The following is a 26,395-nucleotide window of genomic DNA, read 5'->3' as shown; positions in this document are numbered from 1 at the left end:
GTTTAACTACATTGTATGTAACATTCACTGTAGTTAGTTCTAGCATTAGGAAGCTATTGGTCTGTAACTCCACCAGTGGGCAATCACAACAGCAATGCTTTATTCTGAACCAGATGAATCATGCACTGTCTATGTAAGCACTAAGTCATGCACCTCTACTGTGATGACATGCCTGCAACAGCCAGTTCTCATGCTGACCTCCCAAAACACGACCACCCACCATCTCTGTACAGTCCTTTGGGGGTAAACCTAACAGCCCCTGTCACAGCTGGCATGAGGCTAATGCCCAGACCCCAGCCATTTAGCTTTGAAGATGCTAGTGAGGGAAGAAAAAGTGTAATTCCACAGTAGTTATGTTCTGTCAAGACAGCTACTTATTAAAAAATAAAAAAAAGGGGGGGGGAGAAGCTAACAATGGAGACAGTGTAGAAAAGAATCATTAAACAAAGTGAAGGGTCTGAGGAAAAAAATGCAAAGTCTTTGTCCTTTAATGGGTCACTACTGCTGTTTTGTAGCCAACCAAACAATCCTAGGTAATTAAAATCCAAGGAACAGACAGATTTGTTTAAAATAACAGCTTTAAAAAAAAAAATCAGTAGGTTTATTGTAGGTCTCAAGAGGGGCACAGTATGAATAAGTGGAATGCCTACATGTTGTCTATACAGAGTAACCCATCACTTGAATTAAAAAGAAGCAGCTAAGCAGTTGAATTTCATTCATCATGATGTTTTCTTCTGTTTTTTCTTTTCATTTTCTTCCTTTTCTTTTTCAATTTCAGCAACATACTTCTCAATTTCTTCAGGGTTTAGGATCTAAAACAGAAACACAGGTAACCCTCAAGATACTAATACAACTTAGAGGCTTTTATTTAACTTTCTTTCCATGTCAGAACTAAATTGCTTAACTGGTATTTATCCAGACATGGGTACATTGTGCAGACACAATAACATTCCTTGGCCACTAATAATAAACAGAAATATTTGCCAGGGCAGAATGTGAGATTAAGGGCTGGAAGTTAATGCAGATCAACAAGGACAGTATCAGAGAAAGGGAGAAAAACCAAAACAAAGACCTTACCTTTAGCGGCTGTTCTCGCCTCATAACCGCCAGCTCAATGTTCTTCCCACCAGACTGCACAACCTTAACAAGAGTTAGATGTAGGTATTAGAAGCATGTCCATTAATTAATTCTAACAAACCCCTTTCAAAGTGTTCCTAGGAGGAGAACAGATACAGATGGGGAGTGTTTTGCTTGTTAGCTCCAAGCTCTCAACTCCAGTAGCAGTGTAACTCTCAAAAACTACAGGTCTTCATTCTGGCATCAATGCACCCAGTGGCTCGTGAAGAACACTGCATTTCCACCATCTGACTTTTGAAATTTTCTGCATCTTAAACTTCAATACAAAAGTAAAATATTCTGCATATGGTTTAGCACATCTTTGGTGCATTTATTTTAATGCCCAGAACTGAAGTCTGTTTTCCTCCCCAGAGGAGTGCTAGTAAATTCTTCTGTGTAAACTACAGAAATTGTTACCTGAAATATTCTGAACCTTTAATTTAATCCCACACCCATGGCCTACAATGAACAGTTTTCACAGATCCTTTTACAGTACTTTCCTGTGACATGCACAAAGATTTTCACGTGCTCACCTTTAAGAAGTTAATCCAGGCACACAGTGAGAAGTCACCCAAGGGATCTGAAGCAGACTCACCTCAAGAAGAGCCTTGATGACCAGTTTAATAGTTAGATCATCTGTTTCAATGGCTTCATCAGTATAGTTTTTCTCTAGGAATTCACGCACAGACTTGGCTCCTCTGCCAATGGCATTAGCCTGGAAACATTGAGGTGAAAAAAGATAATGAACAGAAGTTTAGAAAAGCAAGAAACAGGAGTTCTGCAATTGCATAATCTGAAACCATTTTGTGATCACCATGTATTTTTCAGGAGACTGAACATGTTACTTCCCACATGCCACACAAAAAGACGGTTGTCAGGCACAACTGGTGTGGGTTTGGTCTTGTGGGTTTTTTTTGGAAAACAGGACAAGATTTCCCAAGTAAAGCTGAACTGCAGACTGCCATTCTCAGTAAATCTGATCATTAAGGAGTTTTGCAGCTGTGAGCCAGCACCACCTGCCAGTGAGATTTCCTTCTACACCAGTCTCTCTTTAAAGGAGACATTAACTCACAAATTCTTCATTACTTCTCCACAAGAGGCAAAATCAACTCACCTTCCAAGCATGGTATGTACCAGAGGGATCGGTCTGGTACAGCCGGGGGGTTCCATCAAAGTCAAATCCCACGATAAGAGCAGAGATACCAAAAGGTCTGCGACCATTGCTTTGTGTGTATCTCTGATCAGAAAGAAGAGACACTTAGTTCAGAAGCAGTTCTAAAAGCATTTTTAGAGTGGAAAGCAGACACTGTAGAAGCTACAACCAGAAAAGGCATATTTTTAGCAGGCTCTCCTACCAACCTACCTGTTAAAGTTAGGATTCCATATCTTACAGAAGACCTCAAACAAGACAAGGAAGAGGTGGTTATTGTTTAACCCCTGTTCCTAACACCCACTGAAGTTTGCTGCGTGATTATAGCTATTGGGAAGATTCTCCCTCAACTGCTGGGTGGTGCCGAGAGGCAAACAGAGCTAAGTCTGCAAGCCCAGGTGTAACACCGTGCTTTGACAAGCACTCTTAAGCCAAAAAAAAGAGGATGATGGCACCTGAACACAAAGTCATGTTTTCACCAACGATTTGCAACAATTCCATCAGAAAGCACAGCACCCTCTGCGGCAAGCAGGCTACAGCAAACCCGGTGTTATACACAGCCCTCCTGCTGACACCGAGTTAGCAAAGTCGTTACCATGTCACACACCAGAAGTGCCTACGAACACCAGCAGCGTTATCACAGCGGGATTACTGTGCGAGATTTATGGTTTGTAACAGTTTTATAGAAATCGTGAATGTGCCAGAATGAAAGACACAAATGTGAGATTACTGTAAAGGAACAAAGTGAAACTTCGGAAAGTGGTATTCTGCTCTGGCAGGCTAGTGATTATTACAAGAACTACACTATTATCATCATCACTATACTAACACATGTCTGTGCCCAAGTCAATTAGACTTTTTCTAATCCCCACTAGTTGCTGAAAATCAGTTTAATACACTAGCAAATAAATAATTTTATCACAGTTGAGCGTTTTGACCCTGTAATTCATTTTAAATTCATGAATATCAAATGTAAAACATACTAAGCACTGCACTGATTTGCTCCCTCCTTACCCCTCCCTGCAGTGGCTCAGCAGGAGGAAAAACAAACAGGAGCCACAAAGACATTTTGACAATAACACAGCACCATTGTTATGAGAGCGAGTTAGAGCTGTAGATTAGCAGTGTTCCTGATGATACCGCAAATGTAGTTATGCAGTCCTTACAAGTACTAATTAATTTCTTAATCTTGGGAAAAAAAGCCAAACAGTAATTAATCAACCTCTTCTATTACTACATCCCTATTTCCAATAAACAGCCACAATGTGTTTTGTTATGCTGATTTTCACCAGCTGAGTAGAACAAGGCCAGCACAGACATTTTAAATACTTAGTCTGAAGCGCTGTTCATCAGGACATTTTTAAGCATCTCTGTGCGGTCCAACATACCTGTTTCAGGCTAGCAATGTAACGCGTGATGTACTCCACGGTAACAGGATCCTCCACTGTAAGTCTGTGGCTTTGACACTCCACACGAGCTCTATTTATAACTATTCTGGCATCAGCCGTCAGCCCTGAAATGACAGTGTATTCTCAGATCCATGCTTCGTACCATATGCACGAATAAAACAACTGGTCTTGCCCCAAAAGGCTCACAAGGTCAGTGTCAACAGCAATGAAGAAAGCAAATGAGAGATCACGCTTTCTCAGGTTTGCTGAGCAAGAATATGCTGAGCATTTTTAAGGCAACAGAAAGAAGCTAATGTACCAAAATAAGTAGAGGATTTAGTTTACAGCTTTCATGTCTGTGAGTTAGGCAACACATGCAATTCTGAACCAAGTCATCAGAATACTACTGACAGACTGACAGCATTCCATCTAACAGCAAATGAGCAAAGCAATCTCAATTCTTACACACATTGATTTTATTTCTTATGCAGCCACCCTAACTATAAGCCAGGTTTATCCACCCAGCAAATCTCGTCTAGTTGACAAAGCTACAGCAGCATGATGTTAGTTGACAAAAATGAGTATGACCCTACGAAAAAAAATTTAACAGGAAATTTATTTCTTAATTTACTTTTTAGCTAATGATGTTATTTCCAATTTACAGCCTTGTTTCTGTAGAGAATTTTTCCTCAAGCCTGTGAATCCACCTGCACATATCACAACCCTTAGCTACGGAAGCAAGGCAGCAGAAGTAGCTGATCCTATCATTCCTGCACTCTAAATCTAAACCCCAGTATTCCTGCTGGTTAAATCAGATCTCCCCTTAAAGCATTACTAACACTGACACAAAGATTTTAAACTACTTGAAAAGAGGAGAAACCTTCTGAAATACATTTTCTCTCCATTTATGTTGGGTTTTTTAACTTTCATACCTCCTGTTTAAGCTTTGAACAATGGAAATTAAGGCATTTGGAACAGGAAGAATGTGGAACTAAAATATCTATGCCTCAAATCCAGAGCAGTTCATTCAGGAGGAGTCTTCTGAACTAGAACAGAGGAGATTTTTCTTTGCTTTATGCAAGACTGCAAAATGTAGCTTTTTGGGCTTGATGCATATGGGAAAAGGTCCCTGTAACTGACAAATGTCTCTTACAGCTCCTGTGATATGTATTAATAATATGTATTTTATATACAATATGTAAATTCTAAAATATTTTAAATATATAAAATATAGTGAATATGCATATAAATTTAAATATATATATTTAAAGAGGATATATTTGTGCCAATGACACATCAGTTCTCAGTCTTCATCCTCACATTAAACCTAGAGGACCTTAGTAACTTTAACACATACTTCCTATCATTAGATTATTAGCTTGCTCTATATATTTATCCATACAGTAGGCTACTCTTATTTAAAAAAGAATAAGCAACCATGGAAATATACTCCTTCCCCACAGTCCTCAGCCAGTTATGCTAAGTATTTTATGTTCTCAGAATCCATAAACATACCCAAAGGTGCTCCAATAACTGCCAAAAACCCTGAAGGGATAATATACCTGCAAAAGCCATGCAGACATTGTCATCGAGAGCACAGATCTTCCGTACAGTTCTCTCATCCTGAAGTTTTGCCACAGACTTCTTTTCCACACCAAGAACAACAATATCCTTCCCTCTTACTCCAACCTTCAACACATTAAAAGAAGAAGGAAAAGAAAAGTTAAGCTAGGCCCCAAAAAACCTAGTAGTTGTAGACTTTACTGAAACGAGTAGGAAAAAGCAAACACACAGAAAAACCCCACACTGTAAACATTATTTCAGCTTGAAGTCAGTATTTCATTTCCTATTGCCACAACCTGGAGAAGGGACTGATGTAACAAAAATTGCATTAGGTTCCAGGGTGCAGTTTCATCATCAGCTTATAACACTTTAAATCTGTGTGGTTCCCAAGAGATATATTCCCACTCCTCTTACCAACTGTGTTTTCCCCAACTCTCCTCAATACCACCATTAGTGTTTCTGTAGCCACAGATCAGGATCAACAACAAAACTACCACTACAACTGGTCCCCTGGTATTGCTCTAGTCAGAACCCAAAGCACTGAAGGTTAGGCCAACTAAAACCTACAAGCAGCCTGTCAGAAGCTTGCTGCCTCAGTATCCTAATTCATACTTTGAATATACCTTTTTGAACATCAGGGAGGGAAAAAAAAAGAGTTGACCTTTCAGACTCATTCCCACTGTTTCTCATAGGGTGATGGGAATCGTTTTTTCTTACGGGGTGGCCCTACTGTTAGTGTGTTACAGAGGTTTAAAAAAACCAAAACAATTAAACTCAACCAACTACTCAAGGAGAGACAAGACAGAGGTAGATTATATTGCCTTTTTACAGTGTTTTTCATTTCTGAAAAAAAGAAGAGCCTATTTGGCATGAAGTCTTGTTACATTTATTCCCATCCCAAAGGCAGTAAATTTTCTCACGGGTATTTTGTTATTTGGAAATCAGGGGTTTTTTTCTCCCCCAAATGAAAAAAACCTTCATTGAGCAAAAGCTTGGGACAACTGGAAGCTAGGAGCCAGAAAGTTACTTCTACACGCCTTTACCGACACTTTCCCCAATCCACTGGGAATCTGCGTTGTGCCCAAGCATAAAATACCACCGTTTTCACCAGACGCAGAATAATGAAATAGAGGATGACTATTCCGCTGCAGGTCGGCAGCAGCTCGGTTCCCTGAGGAGGCGGCTCTGCTAACCCGGCCTTCCAGGCTCTGCAGGCTGACGAGCAGCCGCTGCCATGGCTGTCAAGGCTGAGGGACACCCACCTGTGCTGGGCCTCGCGTTCGACGGCTCAAGGCATAAAAACTCCCCCCCCCCCAAAAAAAACCCAAACAAACCACAGTAACGGCCTGAAACGGAGCCAGCGCTTTACAGACAGCAAGGCATCGTCCCCGCTGAGGAAAAGGCAGATTTCCCTAGGCAGCTCCGAACCCAGCCCTTAGCCCCAAGGCGGCTGCTGCGGCCTGCGGCCATCTCTCCCCTGGAAGGAGGCCGCGCTTGCAGCGGCCCGCACCGCGACGGACCACCCTTCCCCGCAAGCCCGTCCCCACTCGTGCCGTGGGGCCGGCAGGCCGGGGAGCGCGGCGACGGGGTCAGGCCCGGCTCCGGGCCTCCTTCCCTCAGCGAGGCGGCCCGGCGCACACCCCCCCCCGCCTCCCCGCGCTCACTCACCGCGGTGGAGCCCTTCTTCACCGCCTCCTGGGCGTACTCCACCTGGAAGAGGTGCCCGTCCGGGGAGAAGACGGTGATGGCCCGGTCGTAGCTCATGGCTGCCGCCCGTTCGTCCCCGCGGGGCCGGAACCAGCCGCCTCCCTCAAAACAGCACACTCATCCCCCCGCCCCGCGCCCGCCGCTTCCGGAGCCGCGCGCCATTCTCGGCGGCACGCCGACGGCGCCCCCTGCGCCAACTCCGTACGCTGCAGCCGCAACGCCCGGCGCGCGAGGGGCGGGAGGAGGCGGGGTTCGGCGTCCCCGCTCCGTCTAGCGCTCTCGGCGTACGGAGCCCGCGCTACGCACCCGGCGCAGGCGGCCGGCTCCGGCCGCCTATCCCCGCGCCGGCGCACTTGGCGTACCCGGGCGGCCGCCCTACGCAGTTGGCGCAGCCGGCGGCTGCCGGCGAAGGCAGGGAGCCGCCGCTCGGCTGCGACAGGAAGCCCGGCAGCAGGGACGCACCATGTGCGGCGGGGCGGGGAGGCGGCGGCGGGGCGACGGCGGCCGCCTCCCGCCCCCCTCCCCAAATCCCCGCCGCCGCCTCCCCGCCCCGAGCCGGCGGCGCGGGCGGCGGGGCGAGGGCGGTGCGTGCCGGCTGGTGGTGCGGTGCCCATGGCTCATTGCGGGGCGCAGATCGTACCATCTGCGCCGGCTCCCCTCCCCATGCACTGCGGAGAATCTTTGCACGGCAATAGCGGCCAGATAATAACAATATTATTAGAGCCCGGAACCGATATATTATAGGCACATAAAAAAACCCCACCATGTCGGTTGCCTTTGCTTCTGCTCGCCCAAGAGGCAAAGGGGAGGTCACCCAGCAAACTATCCAGAAGGTAAAAAAGCATGCTTTTATACAGACAATTTTAGACATTTATTCCGACCATGCTCCTGTAGCCGAGGAAGGAGGCTTATTTCTAGGGCGATCAGGAGAAGCAGTGAATTTGCGAGGGCTTGCGGAGACGGACAGCTGGAGAGAGAGGTGGGGGAAGGAGGAGGAGGAGGAGGTGGAACAAAGCAAAGGTGTTCAGATCACTGCAAGGAGAGGGAGAGGAGGACGCGGGGAATAAAATTGGGACGGCACGTTATCTCTGCCGCTCGCAACGGGGAAAAAAGCTGCCAGTGATACAGCGGGAAATTGCAGTAAAATCTGCAAATACGTGATTGATTTCTGATGGTGTGTCAGCTTCTGCACCCCCCCCCCCCAAAAATCCAACCTCAAAAATGAATAAAAATAACATACTGAATTTGCAAGGGTTTTCTTTTGTATTTGGATGCAGAATTTTAACCTCTCAGAAGATAGAGGGAGCACCAAGCACTGGTATTTTTCATATACGATTATCATTATTTGTGATGCGTTTATTGATGTTCAGTGACAAACAAAGGTTTTGAAAGATTTTCTCTGGGGAGGAGATCTCCAGGCGGGTCTCGCGCGGAGGCCAAAGCAGAGGCTTCCTAGTTGGGAAGTTATTGTTTCCCATTTCGCAGGATTGGCAGCAGGGACTGTGCACACACACGCGCGCCCGACACCCCTTCCTCCTGCAGAAGGTAACGATCAGTAAGGAAGAGGCTGGAAATGTCAATAAAGAACATGCATGTTTTCACTTTGACCGCTATTTGTCATTTGTACTTCTACCGTATTTTTTGCGTCTTCCCCACCGCAGAGGTGCTCTGTTCATGCGGAGGCGTGTAGTGGCGGTGGAAGTGAGCAGTGTTATGTTCTACGTGGTCCACTCATAAGTAGTGACCAGTGAAGAAGTGCCGTTGCTAATACAGCAATTTAACCGATCACCAGTGGGTTTTGCAGCCAAACCGTTATCTGGTGCCGGTTTATGACTTCTACGGGAAAAAACCTCGGTGGAAGACTGTGGCAGAACAGAGATCAAGGCAGGACACACTGCCACAAGGGAGACTGGACTGAAGAGATGACTTGAATCTCAGGAGGCAATTTGGAAACTAATCCCATTTCGTGGAGCTCTTGCAGCACATGTGGTATTGTGAACCGGTTAATTTTAAAGACTGAAATATTTCAGACTCGGTGGATGAGTTTTTCTCTAACCTCCAGATTGGCTGGGGTTAGGACAGAATTTTGTAATTCAGATAGTTTGTACTTAAAACCATGACTGTATCCACAGACAAAGGGCATCCGAAGTATCTTCAGTTTGATTTTCAAGCCCTTGCCTTTTTGCGTAGTGGTAAACTTCACGGGAGCTTCAAAATGTTATTTCTTTACAAATAACACGTAAAAACATTTCCCATCTGAGGTACGTTTGCTGGCATGTTACTTGAGGACTGTTCATCAGGGTTGGGCTGTCGGCAGTGATTTTCCTTCTGACAGGTGGTGATGCCAAGGAAGAGACTTGCAGGTGCAGAAACTGGATGGGCTTTATAGTCAAGTATGGAAACGGGCAGTGAGAGAAGGAGCAGGTGCTTGGCCAGGAACTCCAAAAATCCTCATTAAAGTAAGCTTTTTAGAACAGACACCAACTTCATTGAAAAAGAAGATTAATATCGAAATATATAAGCATTCGTAATACATAAGCTGCATTCGTAATACATAAGCAGCTCATTTTTATTTATTAACTCAATTTTGATAGTCTTTCAAAGCTTTTATTACTCCAGTACCAACTATTGCTAAAACAGATTTCGCATGGAGGAAGTTAGAGCTTTTGGCAATAGAGCAGTGATGGTGGTGCTTTAAACTAGTTCATCAGACAGCGTTTGCAGGGCAGTAAACTTCAGTTTCTTCTGCATAATGGAGATCAGAACTCAGTTCTTTTTTCTTAGTAAGTTAGGAAAAGAGCTATTCCCGATTCCTTGTTCAGTAAACAAAATGTTCTTCAACTAATTGTAGAAACATAGCCCTTTTCTGAGGAAGATACCTGTAATATTGCTTGGACTCTTGCTGTTGAATACGTATCTTAACTGAATGTGAAAATATCGTCAGTGATACCTGTTGTGGAAACTGAAAAGGACGAGTTTATATTCTTTGCTAATTCTGTATACAGAATTTCCACTGACACAAGTGAAAATTCTGTGCAACAGTGAGTACAGAGCACGAAACAAATTGCTGCACTGTGAATCAGGCAGGAGTATTTTCTCTTAAAATTATATGCTGCACCCGGGTCGCCATGTGAGCATCGGCACGGATGCAGGAGGAACATGGATTCTTGACTGACATAGTTCTGACGTTCCCTGTCAGCATTCGAGAGAGCAGCCTGCCGACCCACCGAGGCAGGCCACAGCGACGCCTCTGTACCTCAGACCCTCGCTGACTTCAGCCACAGGGGATCACTGCAAGTTCCAGCAGTCAGAGCCTGTGATGGACAAGGGTGTCCAGCAAAATTAAGACCAACTTGCAAATCACAAGCAAGAAGCAGGACAAGCTGAGTTCTCTAAGGGAGTGACTAGCTAGACTGCAAGCGCATCAGAAAGACTCTTCTGCTCATCTTCCTATAATCTAGCCTCATCTTTGCATCTGAATGGGTCAGGAATTTGTTCTGATCAGGACACATACCTACATGGATTAATTCACATTTAACTCACGTGAAAACATGTTATTTTCTCCTCAAGAGTTCTTCTGTCCTGATGACACAGTGGTTCAAAGGCCCAGTCTTGCAAGCACTTAATAGCAGCAGTACCTACAAACTGCGTTATGGAGTGAGTTTTTGCCAGTGGTGAATCTAAATTTGTAAATACAAATACTGTTGTTATTTTTCCATTCATTCACCTGAAGAAAGCTTGCAGCATTCACAAGAAAGCTGGGGGAAGGAGACAAACTATTATATTTGAAATTTTAAAACCTATCAAAGGATATTTTAAGCTTTTAATTGTATTACAAATTCATTAAATTATTAATTAAATAAAGGTCAGTTGTCATTTTGTCCAGCAGCCCTGATTTTCTTGGTACAAGTCAGTCAGAATTTACTGAATGAAGTTAGGCTAGCAGCCACTGATACACATAAATTAACAGGTATATAATTAGTCTGTGTTTTCATTTTAAGTCCTCCCTGTATTAGAACTGAACTACCCCAAAGGACATATTGGGTTGTATTTCTCTTACATATGGTTTCAGTAGATCCAGTAATGCAAATTTTATACTTCATCGAGTTCAGTAGTCTGCACATGCTAGTCTTGTGCAGGAAAACTAGTAGGTTTAAATTGTTTGAAAGTATGTTTCTTATTTGAAAGTAGGCATGTTAGTAAAATCTGAAGTTTTGGAAAAGGTTGGGTGATATTTTAGAATGAGGCAGAGGTATTTCATAGTGAAAGCGCTTTCCTTCTTCAGCATAAATATCTATCTGCCATTTAAGGAGCAAAAAAGGTAAGTCCATTAATTCTTTCATGTCGGGTATTTCAACTAACTCCTTTAAAGATAACCATTCATAAATGAGTGATTTGAAAAGCACAATCCTGTGGCTCAATAAAGTCACGTGTAGGTACTTTGTAATATCCCATGGCAACAAAACTGCACAAAACACCCTCCACTGCCAAGACGGGTGAATGTGGAGTATCACAAAACCACAGGACTTTAATATGGTTCTCGTAGTAACATGTTTTGATCATATTTCTTTTATGCAGATGCTAGATGAAAATCACCATCTAATACAATGTATTATGGATTATCAGAGCAAGGGGAAAACTGCAGAATGTACTCAGTGAGTATTATGAATTTTGGAGTATGTTAGAAATTTTTGGTGTACTTTTTCTCAAGAACAGTACTATGAACCGTTCTGTTCACTGATCACTGAGAAAACAGTTGGACAATTTTTTTAGATTCTCTTGTATTAAGAAATGTATATTGTTCTTGGAACAGAGTTTTTTTCTGAAGTATTTGAGTATTTAGTATTTACAGTATTTTTAACAGATCATCTATTAAAATAATTATAAACAATTATGGTTATTGGACCACTTGCTCTACGCAGATTCATTAAATACAAGTAGAATCAGGTACAAAGTTAGTAACACCTTTTCATCAGAAAGTACTTAAATGTTAAGGATCAGCCACGTGGTTATCTATGGCTAAAACAATATGCATGTAGACATACCAGTTTGTATCACTGCTTACTATTCCTAATCTTGAAAGCAAAATGCTTTTATAAACTTCAGGTGTTAAATCTCAGTCAGGAAGAACAGCCAATCTGCTCCATGAAAGGTCAAGTTATGGGGCCAAACCCAGAAAGCGGTACGTTCAAAGAAATTGTCTAAAAAAGATACCTTTGCTAAAGAAGTCATGTCACCATTCTGGCTTCATTTTTGCCACTCTTCCCACTTTCCAGCCATTTTCCCCTTATCAGAAGAAAATCCATGCTAAAAGAGCATTTTCTCTTGCCCTCTTGGAACCCTCCCTGTTTCCAAAAGTTTGACTCTTCACTTTGCTGAGTGGCACAGCTGTTGGTTTGCTTTTGGATGCCCCTTTTTCTGAGCTTCTCCAGTTCATCGAGAACTGTGAAGAAGCATAAATGGTTCTGGTGGTGCTTACTTGAGTAAACACTCCAGTTAGAGCACTCTTGAAAAGAATCTTGTTGTTCTCAGCTTGCTGGCAGGGAAACAGGTTTTGGGGTTTGGAGTTCTGAAATTTCATTACTACTAGGACCCTTGTTAAACAGAGGAAGAAAAAAGTGGCTAATTGTTAGAGCAGCTGTCTGGGTGTCAGTACTCAAAGACTGAGGTCCCAGCTTCACAGTTCACTCAAAGTGCTTTCAAAGGCGAGTGTATTTTACCTCTCCTTTCCCCCAAGTTTAACCATTTGTAAAAGAGGTGTTGAACACACTGATCCTTGATGAAAAGCATGACGGCACAGATATAGGTCATTATTATTGCTATTTATTATGACAGATGAAAAGTGGGCTAATGTAATTTAACTAATCATCTGTAAATAGAAAAAAAAAAAAAAAAGAGAGAGGTTTGGAATTTTCTGTGTTAACCCTTTCCAAAAAAGCTTTACTCCTTATTCTGTAGATACCAACAAATCTTGCACAGAAACCTGGTTTACTTGGCAACAATAGCAGATTCGAACCAGAATATGCAGTCCTTGCTTCCTGCTGTAAGTACCACTGCTACCATCAGATACAGTTACTGTGCCAGAGGGAAATGTTCTTTGATTCTGTTACTGATCACTGTCAATAAACCATATTTTAGTATTTTTCCAGCTAAAAGTTTTGAGGTGGTCAAGTAGACCACTAAACAAATCTAAAGTTACTTTTACTGTGTTTAAAACACATTCTTTGGGACATTTGTGTTAATCTCTGTCTCCCTAGCTCAACTTCTAAATACTATAAATGGTGCTGTGGTACAGATCTGAACAGCCTCCATTTCTTCCAGATTCATTATTCTTTACCTATTCTTACTGCATTCTTTACTCAGGAAAAAAAATGGCATTATTTTACGTCAAAAATGTAATTCAGCATTTGGACATTGGTTTGTCTTTAAACATTGTGTTATTCTTGCTAAATGGATTGATTTTGGAGGTATCACACATAACACAAAATACATCATAGCTTTATGCTGGACAAAGGTCAATTTGTCAACACATTTCTGTGTGGTCTTTGCTAATGCATATCCCCTCAGCAGTTATGTTCTGACCAGCACAAAATGAAATTCATGTAACTATGGAAGAATGGGCACAGAAGCCAGACTCTATTATAAGCACAGTTTCAAGATCTTCACTGTGCTGCGTGCCGGCTTCTCTGTATCATGCTGAGTGTCATTCACACATAGTAGTCAAATGAAGAAAGGTTTACGCAACCAAGCCCAAAAAGTGAAGGAAGCACACATTTAATTGAGGCAGTTTTTAGTCATAGTCAGCCTAATTTGGGGAGTATTGTTTTTCTAATTAAAAACCTAACCAAAAATTTGCTTCTCCTCCTTGTTATTTGCAGCCACCAACGCAAAACATAAACTTGGGCCCAGGAGGAATGACTCAGAGTGCATCCAACCAATCTCTCCATTCACAGAGCAATCTCAGCGATGCAATTGGGACGGGCCTTCCTCCTTCCTCCCTCATGCAGAGTCAGATTAGCAATGGTGAGCTTCGGTCCCCTTTGTGCTGCTTTGCTGTTGCTTGGCAACAAAATCATTAATGCAGAATATACTTACAGAGCTGTAAAAGACCTCTCCTAACTCACCTTTCAGGCATATGCGGATTTCAGGCACATGCTGAAATCATCACAAAATGGCTACAGTCAGTAACAATGTTGACTTCTGCAAGGACTCCAGTCTGCTTAGTATTTCTATAGGGGAAATTAAAAACATTTTTTAAAAAATGCGCAATGAAAATCACTAAGTAAAGATGCATCCAAGTTTTTTTATATATTGTGGTATTTTTCTCTTGAAAGTGGTGGGGTTGGCCAGGGTAAAATGGAATTGCTTGCATGACTAACCACACAGGCAAGCCTTTAGATTGCAAAGACCTTCCAGGATACATGCCTTCTTAAAAATGATTTGGTGTTGCCACAGTCTTTGTCCTCTACAGAAGCTTGCAGAGATTGTACTACATAGCCAAAGAGTTTGCACAGACATTTCATATGAATAAGATAATATACTTTGTCTATTTGGTTTTGTTCGTGCAACGAAAAGAAACTAATTGAAAGACAAAAATATATTTTTTTACTCTGCATTTTATAGTATGAATAATCTGTTTTATTTATTTTGTAGTTCACAGTTATTTAGTCAGTTCTTGTTTCTGTGGGTCTTTCCCAGAGTGACAGAGAGAAAAAACAGTTTCTATAAATAGAAATATCTGATTGTAAAATCACAGGCCTTGGCAGGGGGACTCAAGAGCAGATGCAAGCCATGGAATTACTTCTAACTTTTTAAAAATCCATTTGTGGTCAAGCTGATCGTACCTTTTAAACTAATGGATGAGGTACCTACTTTAAACAGTTACAGCTAGTAAAGTGAACTTACTAAATTTATCTGGGCCTTCTTTTTAAAAGATTTATTACCTAGTATAAGTATTATAAAAGTCAGTCAAAACATTGTTGGGTGTTATGAAGAATCTACATTTTCAGTGTTATTGTTGCTGGTTTTTCTTATTTGCCCCCCCCACCTCCTTCCCCTCCCTCCAGTTCTTTATAGTAATTTAGTGCTGATTGAAAGAACCAGACTGGCAGTCCTAAAGTCTTGAGTCATCTGCAGAACAGAAGCAGCCCGGGCAGTTTACCTCATGTTGCAAGTTTACCTCATGTTGCCCCAACCCAGTACTAAAATCCAGCCTGAGTTGTGGGGGTCTCAGGGTAGTTCACTCTCTGCCCAGTCATTGAGACTGTGTCACCTGGGTAGTGCCAGGTATTTTATCAGGAATATATTAGTCCACTGGGAACCAGACTGAGGACATAGCTACACGCCAAAATGAAGGTGTGACACTCCCCTTGGTTGCCAGCCTCTACTGCTGCTGTCTCTGCCAGCTAGTATCAAGTTAGCACAGTGGTGCTGTATGACACAGCATTCTTGAGGTGTAGGTAGACTTTGAGACTGAGAAACTATTTCACATCGGTCAACAATTGTTGGACAGCTTTTTTTGGAAATTAGGAATAAATATGCACAAACAATTCAAATATATGGGCTCTAGTACTTGTGAAAATTTCTCATCTAATGGCAATAGAGGTGAAAGTCTGTAATGTACAGGTACAGCATTGTAAGAGAGGGAAGAAAAGGGAAGAAGCCATAGCAGCTACTACATTTTATTCTTTATTGTCCTCAATCAGGACTTCACAGGAATCACCTCTGCAGGACAGTAACTAGGTAATTCCCTACATACATGGTAACTCTGTGTAGTGGCAGCTAGGTCAATTGTAATGATAATTCTGTTGATGGGGACAAGCTAAAAAACAGTCCACCGAGATTTCAAGTAATCCACCATCCACAAGTCAGTGATTCTTCATGCCACAGCCCTGCAGGCAAACCCATTAGATTCAGTAAACCAACCAGTGAAACTCAGCTGCCTCTGGACAGAATTGGGCCCAACTGAGAATTCTGTCCCCATCAACAGAAATCATGAATGAAGCCTTTCAAAGAAAAACCCAACTGCCTTAGATTCATGAAAGTATGAAAAAGGTTCAATGCTTTGTATTTATCTTCTTGTTTTAGTGGTTTTATTTAAACACTTTTGGTCATGCTTTCATATTTTCCCTTACAATCACAAATTAGCCAAACCTTTTTTTTTTGCTTTAAAGAAGGCCAAGATTCTCTAACTTCTCCCATGCAAATAGGGTAAGGTTTACCAACACTGGCTTCACTCCATCTCTCACTCAAAGCAACTGCTAGCTCCATTCAAACACCATGTGGTCTTGTGTTGCAGAAGTAGAAGTATCAGCTTTACAAAACATAAAAAAACTGGAGCAAAACACAGGGCTAGGTCTCTGTAGCGGTATATTGAGCTGGCTCCACTGATTTCAGTAGAGCTGGCTCTCTTTATCTCTTGTTGAAAATGCTGCTTGCATCCCTCAGTCAGAGGAAAATATAATAATCTACAGCATCTTTTCTCATTTTGATGTCTATAAATACCGTTAAGAGTAATTAATGAGGTTTGTACTAAGAGAATTAGACACATTTTTCAGAGGCTGTAGATAATAACCGTGAATTAAAATATTGTTATCTAAACATTACAACATAATTCTGTCTCTTCTAGGGATTCTGCATGTCTTCCATTCTACCTAAATTAATTTAGATTGACAACAATACAGCTGAATTTAGATAGACAACAATACACACTATCACAATTTAGATCGTAACAATACACAATGAAAACAACTTCCCAAAACTCATTCATAAAAATATTTACAGCAACAAACAACAAAAAATAAGGACCAGATTCTCCCCAATTTTAATTACCCAACAGCAATAGAATTTTAAAAATAAGCATACTGCCAGGTAAGCAGGATGATACTCTTAAACGCAGGATATAATTGGAGCAGTGTGATGCTTACATGTAGTGATGTTGGAAAGGGAGTACCATAACAAAAGGGATTATGATGGTGACTTGGAAAATTTATCTTCCGAAAGCCTTGAGGTGCTTTTAGTCAAACTTCAGGACAGAGAGAGACAGGCTTGTCCTCTGAGGAGAGGGTCCCACAGTACTTCCTAAGCCCCAGCTAAGAAGGTTAGTTAGTTACAGAGGAACCGAATGGATGCAGCAATGTGCAAAGTGTTTCTCAGCCACTCCTGTGCCTTCCCATTGTCACCATCTGTGTGAAGGGGGAAGAGTAGTCAATGGCAGGACAGGAGGAAGGAAAGCACAAATCTCAGAAGGATGTTTCCAGAGTCCGTATATTTTCTGAAGTATCTGAAATTGCTGGCATTCGTTACTTCTGCTGCCTGCTGCCTGTGAGGAACTGCTTGTAGGGCATTGCTGCTGGTTTTGTTCTTCCTGTCTGCAATTCTGTACAGCCTGGATTTGGCTGCCAGGAAGAGGAGGATCACTCTAACTGTGTAGCAGGCAGTTTTAATTTGTTTGTAGATAACAGGGAATTTTAATAATGAGGATTTTTGTTTGTTTGTTTTGCCTTATCATAAGGTATTTTAGAAAGGCCGCGAGGGCTTTAATGCTCACTGTACGTTGCCAATAATAGCACAGATTTTCTTGTTGCTCTCTTTAATTTTTCTAGGTCCTAATCACGTGTCTATGCAGCAGTCAGGCCAGAACACTATGCCCACGACCTCTCTGAGTATGACTGTCAGCAGTCATGGAACTGGGCCTGGTTATAGCCATACAGTGCCTGCATCTCAGAATGTGCCAATGCAAGGCCAGGGGTCAATAGGCAATTATGTCTCTCGAACAAACATCAACATGCAGTCTAATCCAGGTAAACTCCCTCTTCCTCCTTCTGGGCCAACTTGACTTTTCAGTGACCTCAGAGGTTTACCACACATGAATTTGTTCTGTAAACATTTTCTGTAGACAGCGACAAACATACAAGAGGAAAAGACAGCTTTAAGACATCTCTGAATTTCAAGGTGTCAGGCACCAGTGTAAGTCAGAACAGTTTCAGGCTTGCTTTAACTTACACCTGCTTGCTATGGTTAGCAATGAGTTGTGGAAAAGAGGGTTAGCTAAAAGTGCAGGAGCACTATCTGATAGCCCCTGGCAGCAAATCCCACAACTGTGGGAGGGATCTGAGAAGCACCTTTATCCTAGCTGAAAGAGCCTGCCAAAGGGTATTACACCTTTCCTGTTTGTATGTTACTACTCCATTTTTGTTATTTTATTGATACTTCACACTGCTTGCAGGGCATAGAGAGTTTAGCAGACAACTTGGAATTAATCTCTTAACTTGTAAAAATGTTTTCTATGGAGTATTGAATGGGATGTCCAATGCTTAAGAATTCTTTCTGACAATATGAAATTTAGGGATCAAATAAATCCTAGAATGTCAGTTTATTTATACTGTATAATCAGCAGGTATATAAGATGGAAGTAGAAGAAAGAGTTGATTAGGAAAGAAATGCAGCAATAAATTAGTCAGGGGGTAGAGAGGAACAAGCATCAGTTCTTATTTCTTTCTTTAATCTTACTGTAATAATGATAAAGTAATAATAATCAAGGCTAGATATATTTTTAAGTATCTGACTGAAGCAAATGGCAAGAACTGACCATGTAATAACAACCTTTCTGGATTACAGTGCAGAAGAGTTAAATACATGCAGTAGGAAAACATCTCCCCCTATGGAAAATTCACAGAATTATCAGGATGCATGTTAGTTGAAGGTTTTAACTTGCTTCCAAAGAGAATAGGGAGAGAACTGTCACATCCTTCTAGAAAACAGTATTTTCCATGTACATTGTAGTCTCCATGATGCACCAGCAAGCAGCAACGTCACATTACAACTCAGCGCAAGGAGGGAGCCAGCATTACCAGGGGCAGTCCTCCATTGCCATGATGAGTCAGAGCAACCAAGGCAACAGCATGATGGGTCAGCGACCAATGGGCCCTTACAGAGCGTCACAGCAAGGTAAAATCTATTATTAGATTATTGATGTAATTGTTATTAGATTGATGATATGCAGTCCATCCTGCGGGGTAGGTAAGTCAACAAAATTTCTAAGTCACATTTATGAACAGGGAATCCTATCTGGGAACACAGGAAATCTCAAACGGTGGAAGTATCATGACAATCAGATGAACTTTAATCTGTTTTCAAGATTTATTTATTTAGTTATTTCATGTGTTTAGAAAAAGAATTCTGTCTAAAAGGGATCATAAATCTCTTAAGAAAAGATGAACAATTTGATATACAGCTCACTCAATCCAAAGGGAATCTTTTCAGTTCTTTCAAATGGTATTGGATCAGCTGTAACATGGCATAGTTAACAAGGAACACGGTTCTGCAAAGAAGACATAGTTTGCCAGCAATTAGTACAAAAAATTAGGCCAGGGAAAGGAAAAAACAGAGGATAACTAGCATGTTCCATGACCTCTTTGGAAAAAGTTCCAAGAGGTAATAAAGCTGCTAGACAGATTCTGGCATAAACTGAATTTTGCGAAGAAACAAATTGATACGTTAATTAAAATATATTTAATTCTGACTGTGTTCTTGAGCATGGAATACATTCCCGTGCTTTCTAATAACTCAAATTAGTAGATGAAATGTGGTCATTACTTTAGGTATTGCCACAGAAGTGAGTGGTTTTAGGACATGCTACTGACTGTTGCGTAATTTCAACCAGCTTTTTCTGAGAATACAAATTTATTTCCTTTTTCTAGTGAGCAAAACATCTTTGAAACAGCTCTCAACATACATAGCTTGTTTCTTATCCAGATGTAAAGAATGTTTTCTTAAAAAAAAAAAAAAAAAGATAAGAAAAAAACATCTCTTAGGAGTCCACGGGCTGAGTTTGCTGTCTCTTGTCTTTGCCTTGCAGGTTCCTCGCAGCAGTACATGGGTCAGGAAGAATATTACAGTGAACAGTACAGTCATGGACAAGGCTCATCAGAACCTATGAATCAGCAATACTATCCAGATGGTAATTCCTCTCAGCTGTAGTCACTGTAATACTGATAAAGTGTAGACCACCATGACCGCCACATCCAAGGACATGGTAAACCCCATTTTTGGGTTTTGCCAATTCCAAATTCCAATTTAAATGCTAGAAAATTCTAATCCCACGGCATGGGAGCCTAGTACACAAACATACGCATCAGTGCATCCTGCTATCCAGACTGCTTCAAAAAGAGCACAAAGCCAAGCTTGGGTTGGTGAATGCAAGAGGTTTATCCATAGGTGTGACTTTCCTTGCCATGTATTCAACCTCCTACCTAAGGAGTCTGTATTTCCTCTTAGCCTCATCTTTGTGCATAAGCAGCTTCATAATATATGTATTGAACAATATATCTGATAAATCTTTGCAATTCCTTGTAGGACATGGTGATTATGCCTATCAGCAGTCATCCTATACTGAGCAGAGCTATGACAGGTCATTTGACGACTCTACACAACACTATTATGAAGGAGGTAGGAAAATATATTGGCAATCTTTGTAAACCAAAGCTCCAGTCCCCTAAAATACTAATGAAATGCTTATGAAAATGTAAAATATGCCTTGCAATTTCTGCATCACTAACTGCTACTTAGACACTACTTAAGGAGTATCCAGGAAATAGAATTTAGCTATGTATAGCATTTCTTATACCAAGACTGTATCACACTGTATACACGGTATCATGTCAGTAACTGTATTGTGAGGCAGTCATGCTGTGCAGCCTCGTGGGATCGCTAACAAATTGTGCATAGCCTCATATTCATTAGAAAAATGATCCTTGGTCGTAGCTGAGCCAGGTGGAATTATAGCTATGGATATTGAACTTTTTTTGCGGTATGAGAAAAGACTTCCAGGATATCAGTATCCTCCACTCTTAAAAAACTCTTTAACAAACATTTTCTATAATGCAAATAAAAATGGCTGTATTAAAGTAAAAGGTTACGCTGACGAAAGTTAACTAACATGCTGCAGTTAGAAATGGGGTTCAGAGCTGGAAAAAAATGGCAGCCATAAATGGAAATTTCTTTGAACTAAGAAAGCCTGCTGGTTAATTCCAGGACCAACTTTTTTTAATCTTACTTAATTCACCTTACAAATTGTGAAAAACAATGGGATAAATGAAACTAACCTTTGAAAATCACTAATACTATGACTTTGCAATTCTACCACTAAAAAACTCTCAACAGTAGTACATCAGTAAATTCAGTGATACTGTTAAGATACCTGAACTCTAAATTATTAACTTAATTATGATACAGTGAGGTGGCATTTAGGAAAAGCAATGTCATCTGTATAGTCTCCATTCATTTTGTTGTTTCAGGATACTGCAAATGGAATTCCGTCATAGGTATTTAAAAAAATACCAGTGACAACTAGATAAGTGGTCTTTCTGGGATATATGAATAAACATCATGATATAGAAGAAAATACAGTGGGAGGGCTTCTCGAGAAACTGGCTGTTTACCCTGGCACCCTTATCTTTGTGACTCTTTTTCTTCTGAAACAATTCTGGGGTAAAAAAAAATCCTTTGGGGAAGGTTGCTTGTTTCTTTGTTTGTTTAGTGATGTGTATAAATAAACAACTCTCTCCTGTTCAAAAGAACTAAAAATCACTGAAGAAATAAACATCCTGACTGGAAAAATGCAATCATCTGCTTCTGAAAAGAGTACTTGTCTATGAGTTCTAGACCAAGGCTCCTTACACCTTTGTTTTCCTCGTGATCCACGTGTACAGTGAAATACCTGCCTCATCTATAACCAAACTATTTCAATTTTTCCCTCTTTAGGAAATTCTCAGTACAGCCAGCAGCAGGCAGGATACCAACAGGGAGCTGCACAACAGCAAACATATTCTCAGCAGCAATACCCAAATCAACAAAGTTACCCAGGACAACAGCAAGGATATGGTAAGAAAACTGTCACTGACCAGTCAAGTGTTGGCAATACTTCATCCTGATGCCTCCATTTCTAAGCTAAAATATGCTGTAAACTATTTCCTTGATTAACCTTGGACATCCACATACCAAAACTAGCCAAAGAGCATGGCATGTAAAGAGATTCTGGGCAGTAACATACACTAGAATAGCACTGCATTCCATACTGTTACATCAGCATCCTGAATCCCCCTCTCTTTTGAGAGAAGGTTAGAAAGTTAGAAAATACACTTTTGCCTCATGTTGACCTCCTGGTAAGTGTGGGCAGGAGGTCACTGCCTGGACTCTTAGGCCTTCTACACATCTAATAGTTCTGCAACTGACATGAAAAAATAACATCAACAGTCCAGAGAGTCACTGCTCCCTCGCTTAGACTTCTTGCAGCATCATAGGGATTTTATTCCTTGGTGAGGGGCTGAGGCGAAAGGAAAGAAGTGGAAGTGCTTTGAACATGCAGCTAACACTGGCGCCGGGCTTTTGAACCCTCCAGGTCTCAGATAGATCTCCCCGCTGCCATCAAAAGAATCTGAGTTTGATGGCTGTCTTTGAGTTTCCTGACAGATTGGAGGCATCCTGTATCTATCCTCAGCCTTTGGGAGAAAGAAACCATTTCAGGTTATTTAGTACAAAAACAGGGGACAGGGAGATTGGAATAATCTAAATACTAGCTTCAAGGCAAGGGATTTCTGGTGCATATCCCAAATGTGATGGTACTTGATCTTGAACGGGCAATGTTAACTAAACTTGATAAACTGATGTTGATATAAACAACAAATCCATTTTAGAAATGTAAGATCTCATGAAATAGAACTGACAGGCCTAAAATGTTAATTAAATTATTAACACCTGACTCTGCAGTGCCAGTAGATAGCTTGGACTACTCAAACCAGACATATTCTGTGAAATTAAACCCAAAAGTCAGTTTATGATGTTAAAATCTGGCCTCCTCTTTTTAAAGGTTCTCCTTCATAAAAATCCACCAATAATGCTAAAAAGTAAGTGCACATAGCAGTCTATACACAGAATATACAGTCCCAAATAAAAGGAAATCAATACCCCCGTGCAGTCGTGTGTCTGATTTACATGTTTTTTAAAAGTATCTCTATGTGCAAGAGATTTCTTAGGTTCCTGGTCAGCAGTGCTTATGGTGGCACAGACAGATTAAATAGGAAGTTAAACATGCAATTGTTACTAGAATAAAGGCCACGTAGCTTGCATACAGGTAATAATTGAGCTGTGCCAATACAGATTTCAGAGAGGCAAATCACTTAAATCTATATCAGATTTTCTAAGCAAAGTTTAAAACCTGAACTGAAGTTTACACTGCTGCAACTAGATCATTAGTAGTATTAATGCTTCCTAGTGTAGAGCTAGACGGGAGGTCTAGGCAAAATTTACCCACAGTTCACACTCACAGAGCTTACTTTGTTACCATCGTGTTTTACATTGTTAACCACAAGAACTCCCCCTAGCAAATCTAGCCGTAGTGACGGATTTCACTGTCTTCTCAGGTCCTGCACAAGGAGCCTCTTCACAGTATTCCAGCTACCAACAGGGACAAGGGCAGCAATATGGAAGTTACAGAGCTTCTCAGACAGGCCCATCCGCTCAGCAACAGAGGCCTTACGGCTATGAGCAGGTAAATTGTCTAAATCACTGCTGTGAAAAAGCAGATTTGGCTGTTAGCTCCACATATAAATCTAGCTGATAATTTGGTGCAGGCATATTGGTGATACTTCAGTGGGTCTTTCAGAATTCATAGACCAAAAGCAATTGTCTAACTCACTGTTTGTAAACTTCTGATCTATTATTTTCCAACGTTTTTATTTCTCTTTTTTACAGGGACAATATGGAAATTACCAGCAATAAAAGAATGTGATCCTGTGTCAGATTCATTTCAATAGTATCTCCATCTTTTGAACTGGATGTACAGGCAGTTTTGATTAATTGTAATATGTTGGTTACCCCTTAGCACAAAGCAGCGTCTGTATGTGAACAGTGTTCATTTCATGCTGGATATGAAGCAGTGCACTACTGGTAACAAGACAATGCTTTAATGGTTTGATATTTGGTGCTGTGTATAGTACTGTATGTTGATACAATGCAGAAGTTTTTCATTTACCCCTCCTCGCCCCATTCTTGATGTTTCTAAATAGCTTTAGGATCATTTGATCACAGTTGTGCCCCATTCTGAAAAACAGCCAGGTTATTCTGCAGTCTGGCTCAATACAAAGCCATTGAGTCATATCTCAGTCCAGGGAAGTATCCTGTGGTAGGTTATTGATCTTTTCTGAATGCATTGAAGATTACCTGCCAGCCCAATGGCTCTTAACTTTACTTCTTAAGAGTAAGGGGATGGATATGTTCCTTATGTGAAGACACTTCTATGCTCTATGATAAAAATAAAATTAACTGCAACTTCTGTAATACCTACTTACCTAAGTCTTATAATTCAGTAATCTGCATAAGTCCACAGTTCTCTTGTAAAAGGTACAGAAAGAAGATCAATACCTATATTCAAGGAAATGTTAATCACTGGAGGCGCCTTTTATATATCCATGTAAACTAAGGTATTTCTATCATGGAAAGAAAAATAGAAGGGAGCTCTGAGATCTGCAGTCTCAGCCTACTAGACGTCAATATTGCTTCATATTTTGCTTAGCTGAGAAAAACATCTGGCAAAACTCCAGTCTTAAATATGCTACTCCAAATTTTATAACTCGCATATACATTTTCATGCCAAATTTCACAAGCAGGTGGCTGGCATCCTTTTTTATTTCTGATTCTTCCATTGCCCTTGCTTAGATTTTCCAGCAAGTATTATAACCATAAATATTGTCAAATCCTTTAGTCAACTGTTCTTACGGCTCATCATCACTTTTATTTTTCTCTTGTAGCTTGACAGAAATAGTTCAGAAGTAAAAGAAATCCATCTTTAAATATAAGCTTATCTTGCAGATAAGCAACTAAATTCAGCTTTAATTTTGAAACAATATTATGCATATAGAGAGTGGAACTATTAGTGGGGTCAACCAGTGAGAGAATACCTATAGAGGGAGAATTTAGAAATAAAAACTAGTGGTATGTAAAAGCCAGTATGAACACCGTAAGTCACTTCTATTCAGCTTTATATGTTCTTATAAAGTGTTGAAAAAAAGCACTTATAAAGTGCTTATATAAGTGCTGAACAAAACACCATGTCCAAACTTCTCTGAGGCAAAAGGCTAGGATGACTATACTCCATGAGCATTTTTTAATACGAGATTAATTGCAAATTTACAGTATAAATACAGCCTCTGTAGGGTATTCTCCTTTTCTTTGTCTGAACTGGTGTATTTATGGAATTTCGAGTTCTAGTAGTTTATATTTTGAAAAACCAAGGCCACAAGGAAAATAAAAGATCTCTCCTTTTTTTTTTTGTCCTGTAGAGGAAAGTCTTTAACTGGACAACGAAAGAGTTTGCTGTTAAATGTTGTCCAAGTACTGCCCTTGCTACATTAATAATTTTAATTACTGATAAAACAGAAGACATTTTTTTAGTCAGTCCTCATTTCTCCCATCTTTCCTGCTGGTGTTTTCATACAAATAAGTACTCTCAAATAGCAAGGAACAGAAAGGAAGTATGATTGTTTTCTTTACAATATATTAATATTACAGGTAGCCAGAAGAATGCAGTATTGCTCTTTGCCAGCTTGGAAGTATGCCTTTTATGTGGTTTTTGAAAGTGCTGAAATACTTTTGAGAGAATATGAACAACACTTAAAATGAAACAGCAACATTACATCAATCTGAAATGTCTTACATTAAGAACTTCTTGAATGTTGTGTATATAATGTATTTGAAAGAGCACTTTGGAAATAGTTTGTACATTTATTTCCTAATTTATACATGATTTTTGGTGTTAATATTTCTAATTGTTAATAACAAAATGTTTATTTAATGTGTTGTCCATTTTTATGTATTAATGTGGAAACAAAGTGATGCCAGCATTTTGACTTCTTCCATTAATTGTATCATTTTCTGTTTTGTAATACAGAATGCTTGACAATTGTTTAGGTTAAATATTATCTGAAAATGAAGTTGGTGGTACTTTCCTTATGACACAGACTTTTGAACGGAAACAACCGATAAAGGGAGATTCTTTTGAGTTGCACCTTCTCCGATACACTTCATAGATAATTATACATGACAAAAGCTTGTCCCAGCTTTCAAATTATTTGATACGCAAAGATCAGACGCTCTGTGTGTGCAGAGTGGACGTGCGTAATTAACAGCTCACCTCACAGGTAGGGCGGAGTAGGGGACCTGTGGCACGCTGACTGATGGCGCAGGACTCCTCAAGGGGCCGAGACACCCGCCAGTCAGACAGTCAGCCTGTCAGTCAGTCAGTCAGTCAACCTGTCAGTCAGTCAGCCCGGCGGCCGGCACCTGCACACGCTGAACTTTAACTGCCGCAGCCCGCTCCAGGCTCGCTGCGGGGACAGTGACTTCTAGCGCCGTAAGACCGAAGCGGCCAGGACACTCGGCGCGCCCCTGAGGGACCCCAAAACCGGGTCTCCCA

The 26,395-nt window shown here is 40.8% G+C and overlaps 2 protein-coding genes across 3 annotated transcripts; one reads left to right on the top strand and one right to left on the bottom strand.

The window, feature by feature from the left end:
* Positions 1–456: 456 nt before the first annotated feature.
* PSMA7 (proteasome 20S subunit alpha 7) lies at positions 457–7,109 on the bottom strand. Its single transcript, XM_069803982.1, has 7 exons — positions 6,886–7,109; positions 5,217–5,343; positions 3,655–3,779; positions 2,231–2,353; positions 1,712–1,831; positions 1,078–1,140; positions 457–812 (listed from the first exon to the last, which is right to left on the bottom strand). Exons 1-7 carry the CDS (start codon positions 6,979–6,981, stop codon positions 720–722), a joined length of 747 nt encoding a protein of 248 aa, XP_069660083.1. The 5' UTR covers positions 6,982–7,109; the 3' UTR covers positions 457–719.
* A 376-nt stretch (positions 7,110–7,485) lies between these two features.
* SS18L1 (SS18L1 subunit of BAF chromatin remodeling complex) lies at positions 7,486–25,981 on the top strand. Of its 2 annotated transcripts, XM_009929435.2 has the most exons (11): positions 7,486–7,757; positions 11,503–11,579; positions 12,883–12,967; positions 13,803–13,947; positions 17,529–17,726; positions 18,709–18,873; positions 19,784–19,885; positions 20,281–20,373; positions 21,688–21,807; positions 23,346–23,473; positions 23,677–25,981. In XM_009929435.2, the coding sequence occupies exons 1-11, from the start codon at positions 7,689–7,691 to the stop codon at positions 23,701–23,703; spliced, it is 1,209 nt and encodes a 402-aa protein (XP_009927737.1). In that variant the 5' UTR covers positions 7,486–7,688; the 3' UTR covers positions 23,704–25,981. The 2 variants fall into 2 exon arrangements, with proteins under 2 accessions (XP_009927737.1, XP_069660073.1); XM_069803972.1 differs by lacking the exon at positions 17,529–17,726.
* Positions 25,982–26,395: the final 414 nt, after the last annotated feature.

This window comes from Haliaeetus albicilla, chromosome 2 (assembly GCF_947461875.1).
Source record: "Haliaeetus albicilla chromosome 2, bHalAlb1.1, whole genome shotgun sequence".
Taxonomy (NCBI): domain Eukaryota; kingdom Metazoa; phylum Chordata; class Aves; order Accipitriformes; family Accipitridae; genus Haliaeetus; species Haliaeetus albicilla.
Note: the sequence above shows the minus strand (reverse complement) of the source record. Positions and strands in the feature narration are given on the sequence as shown.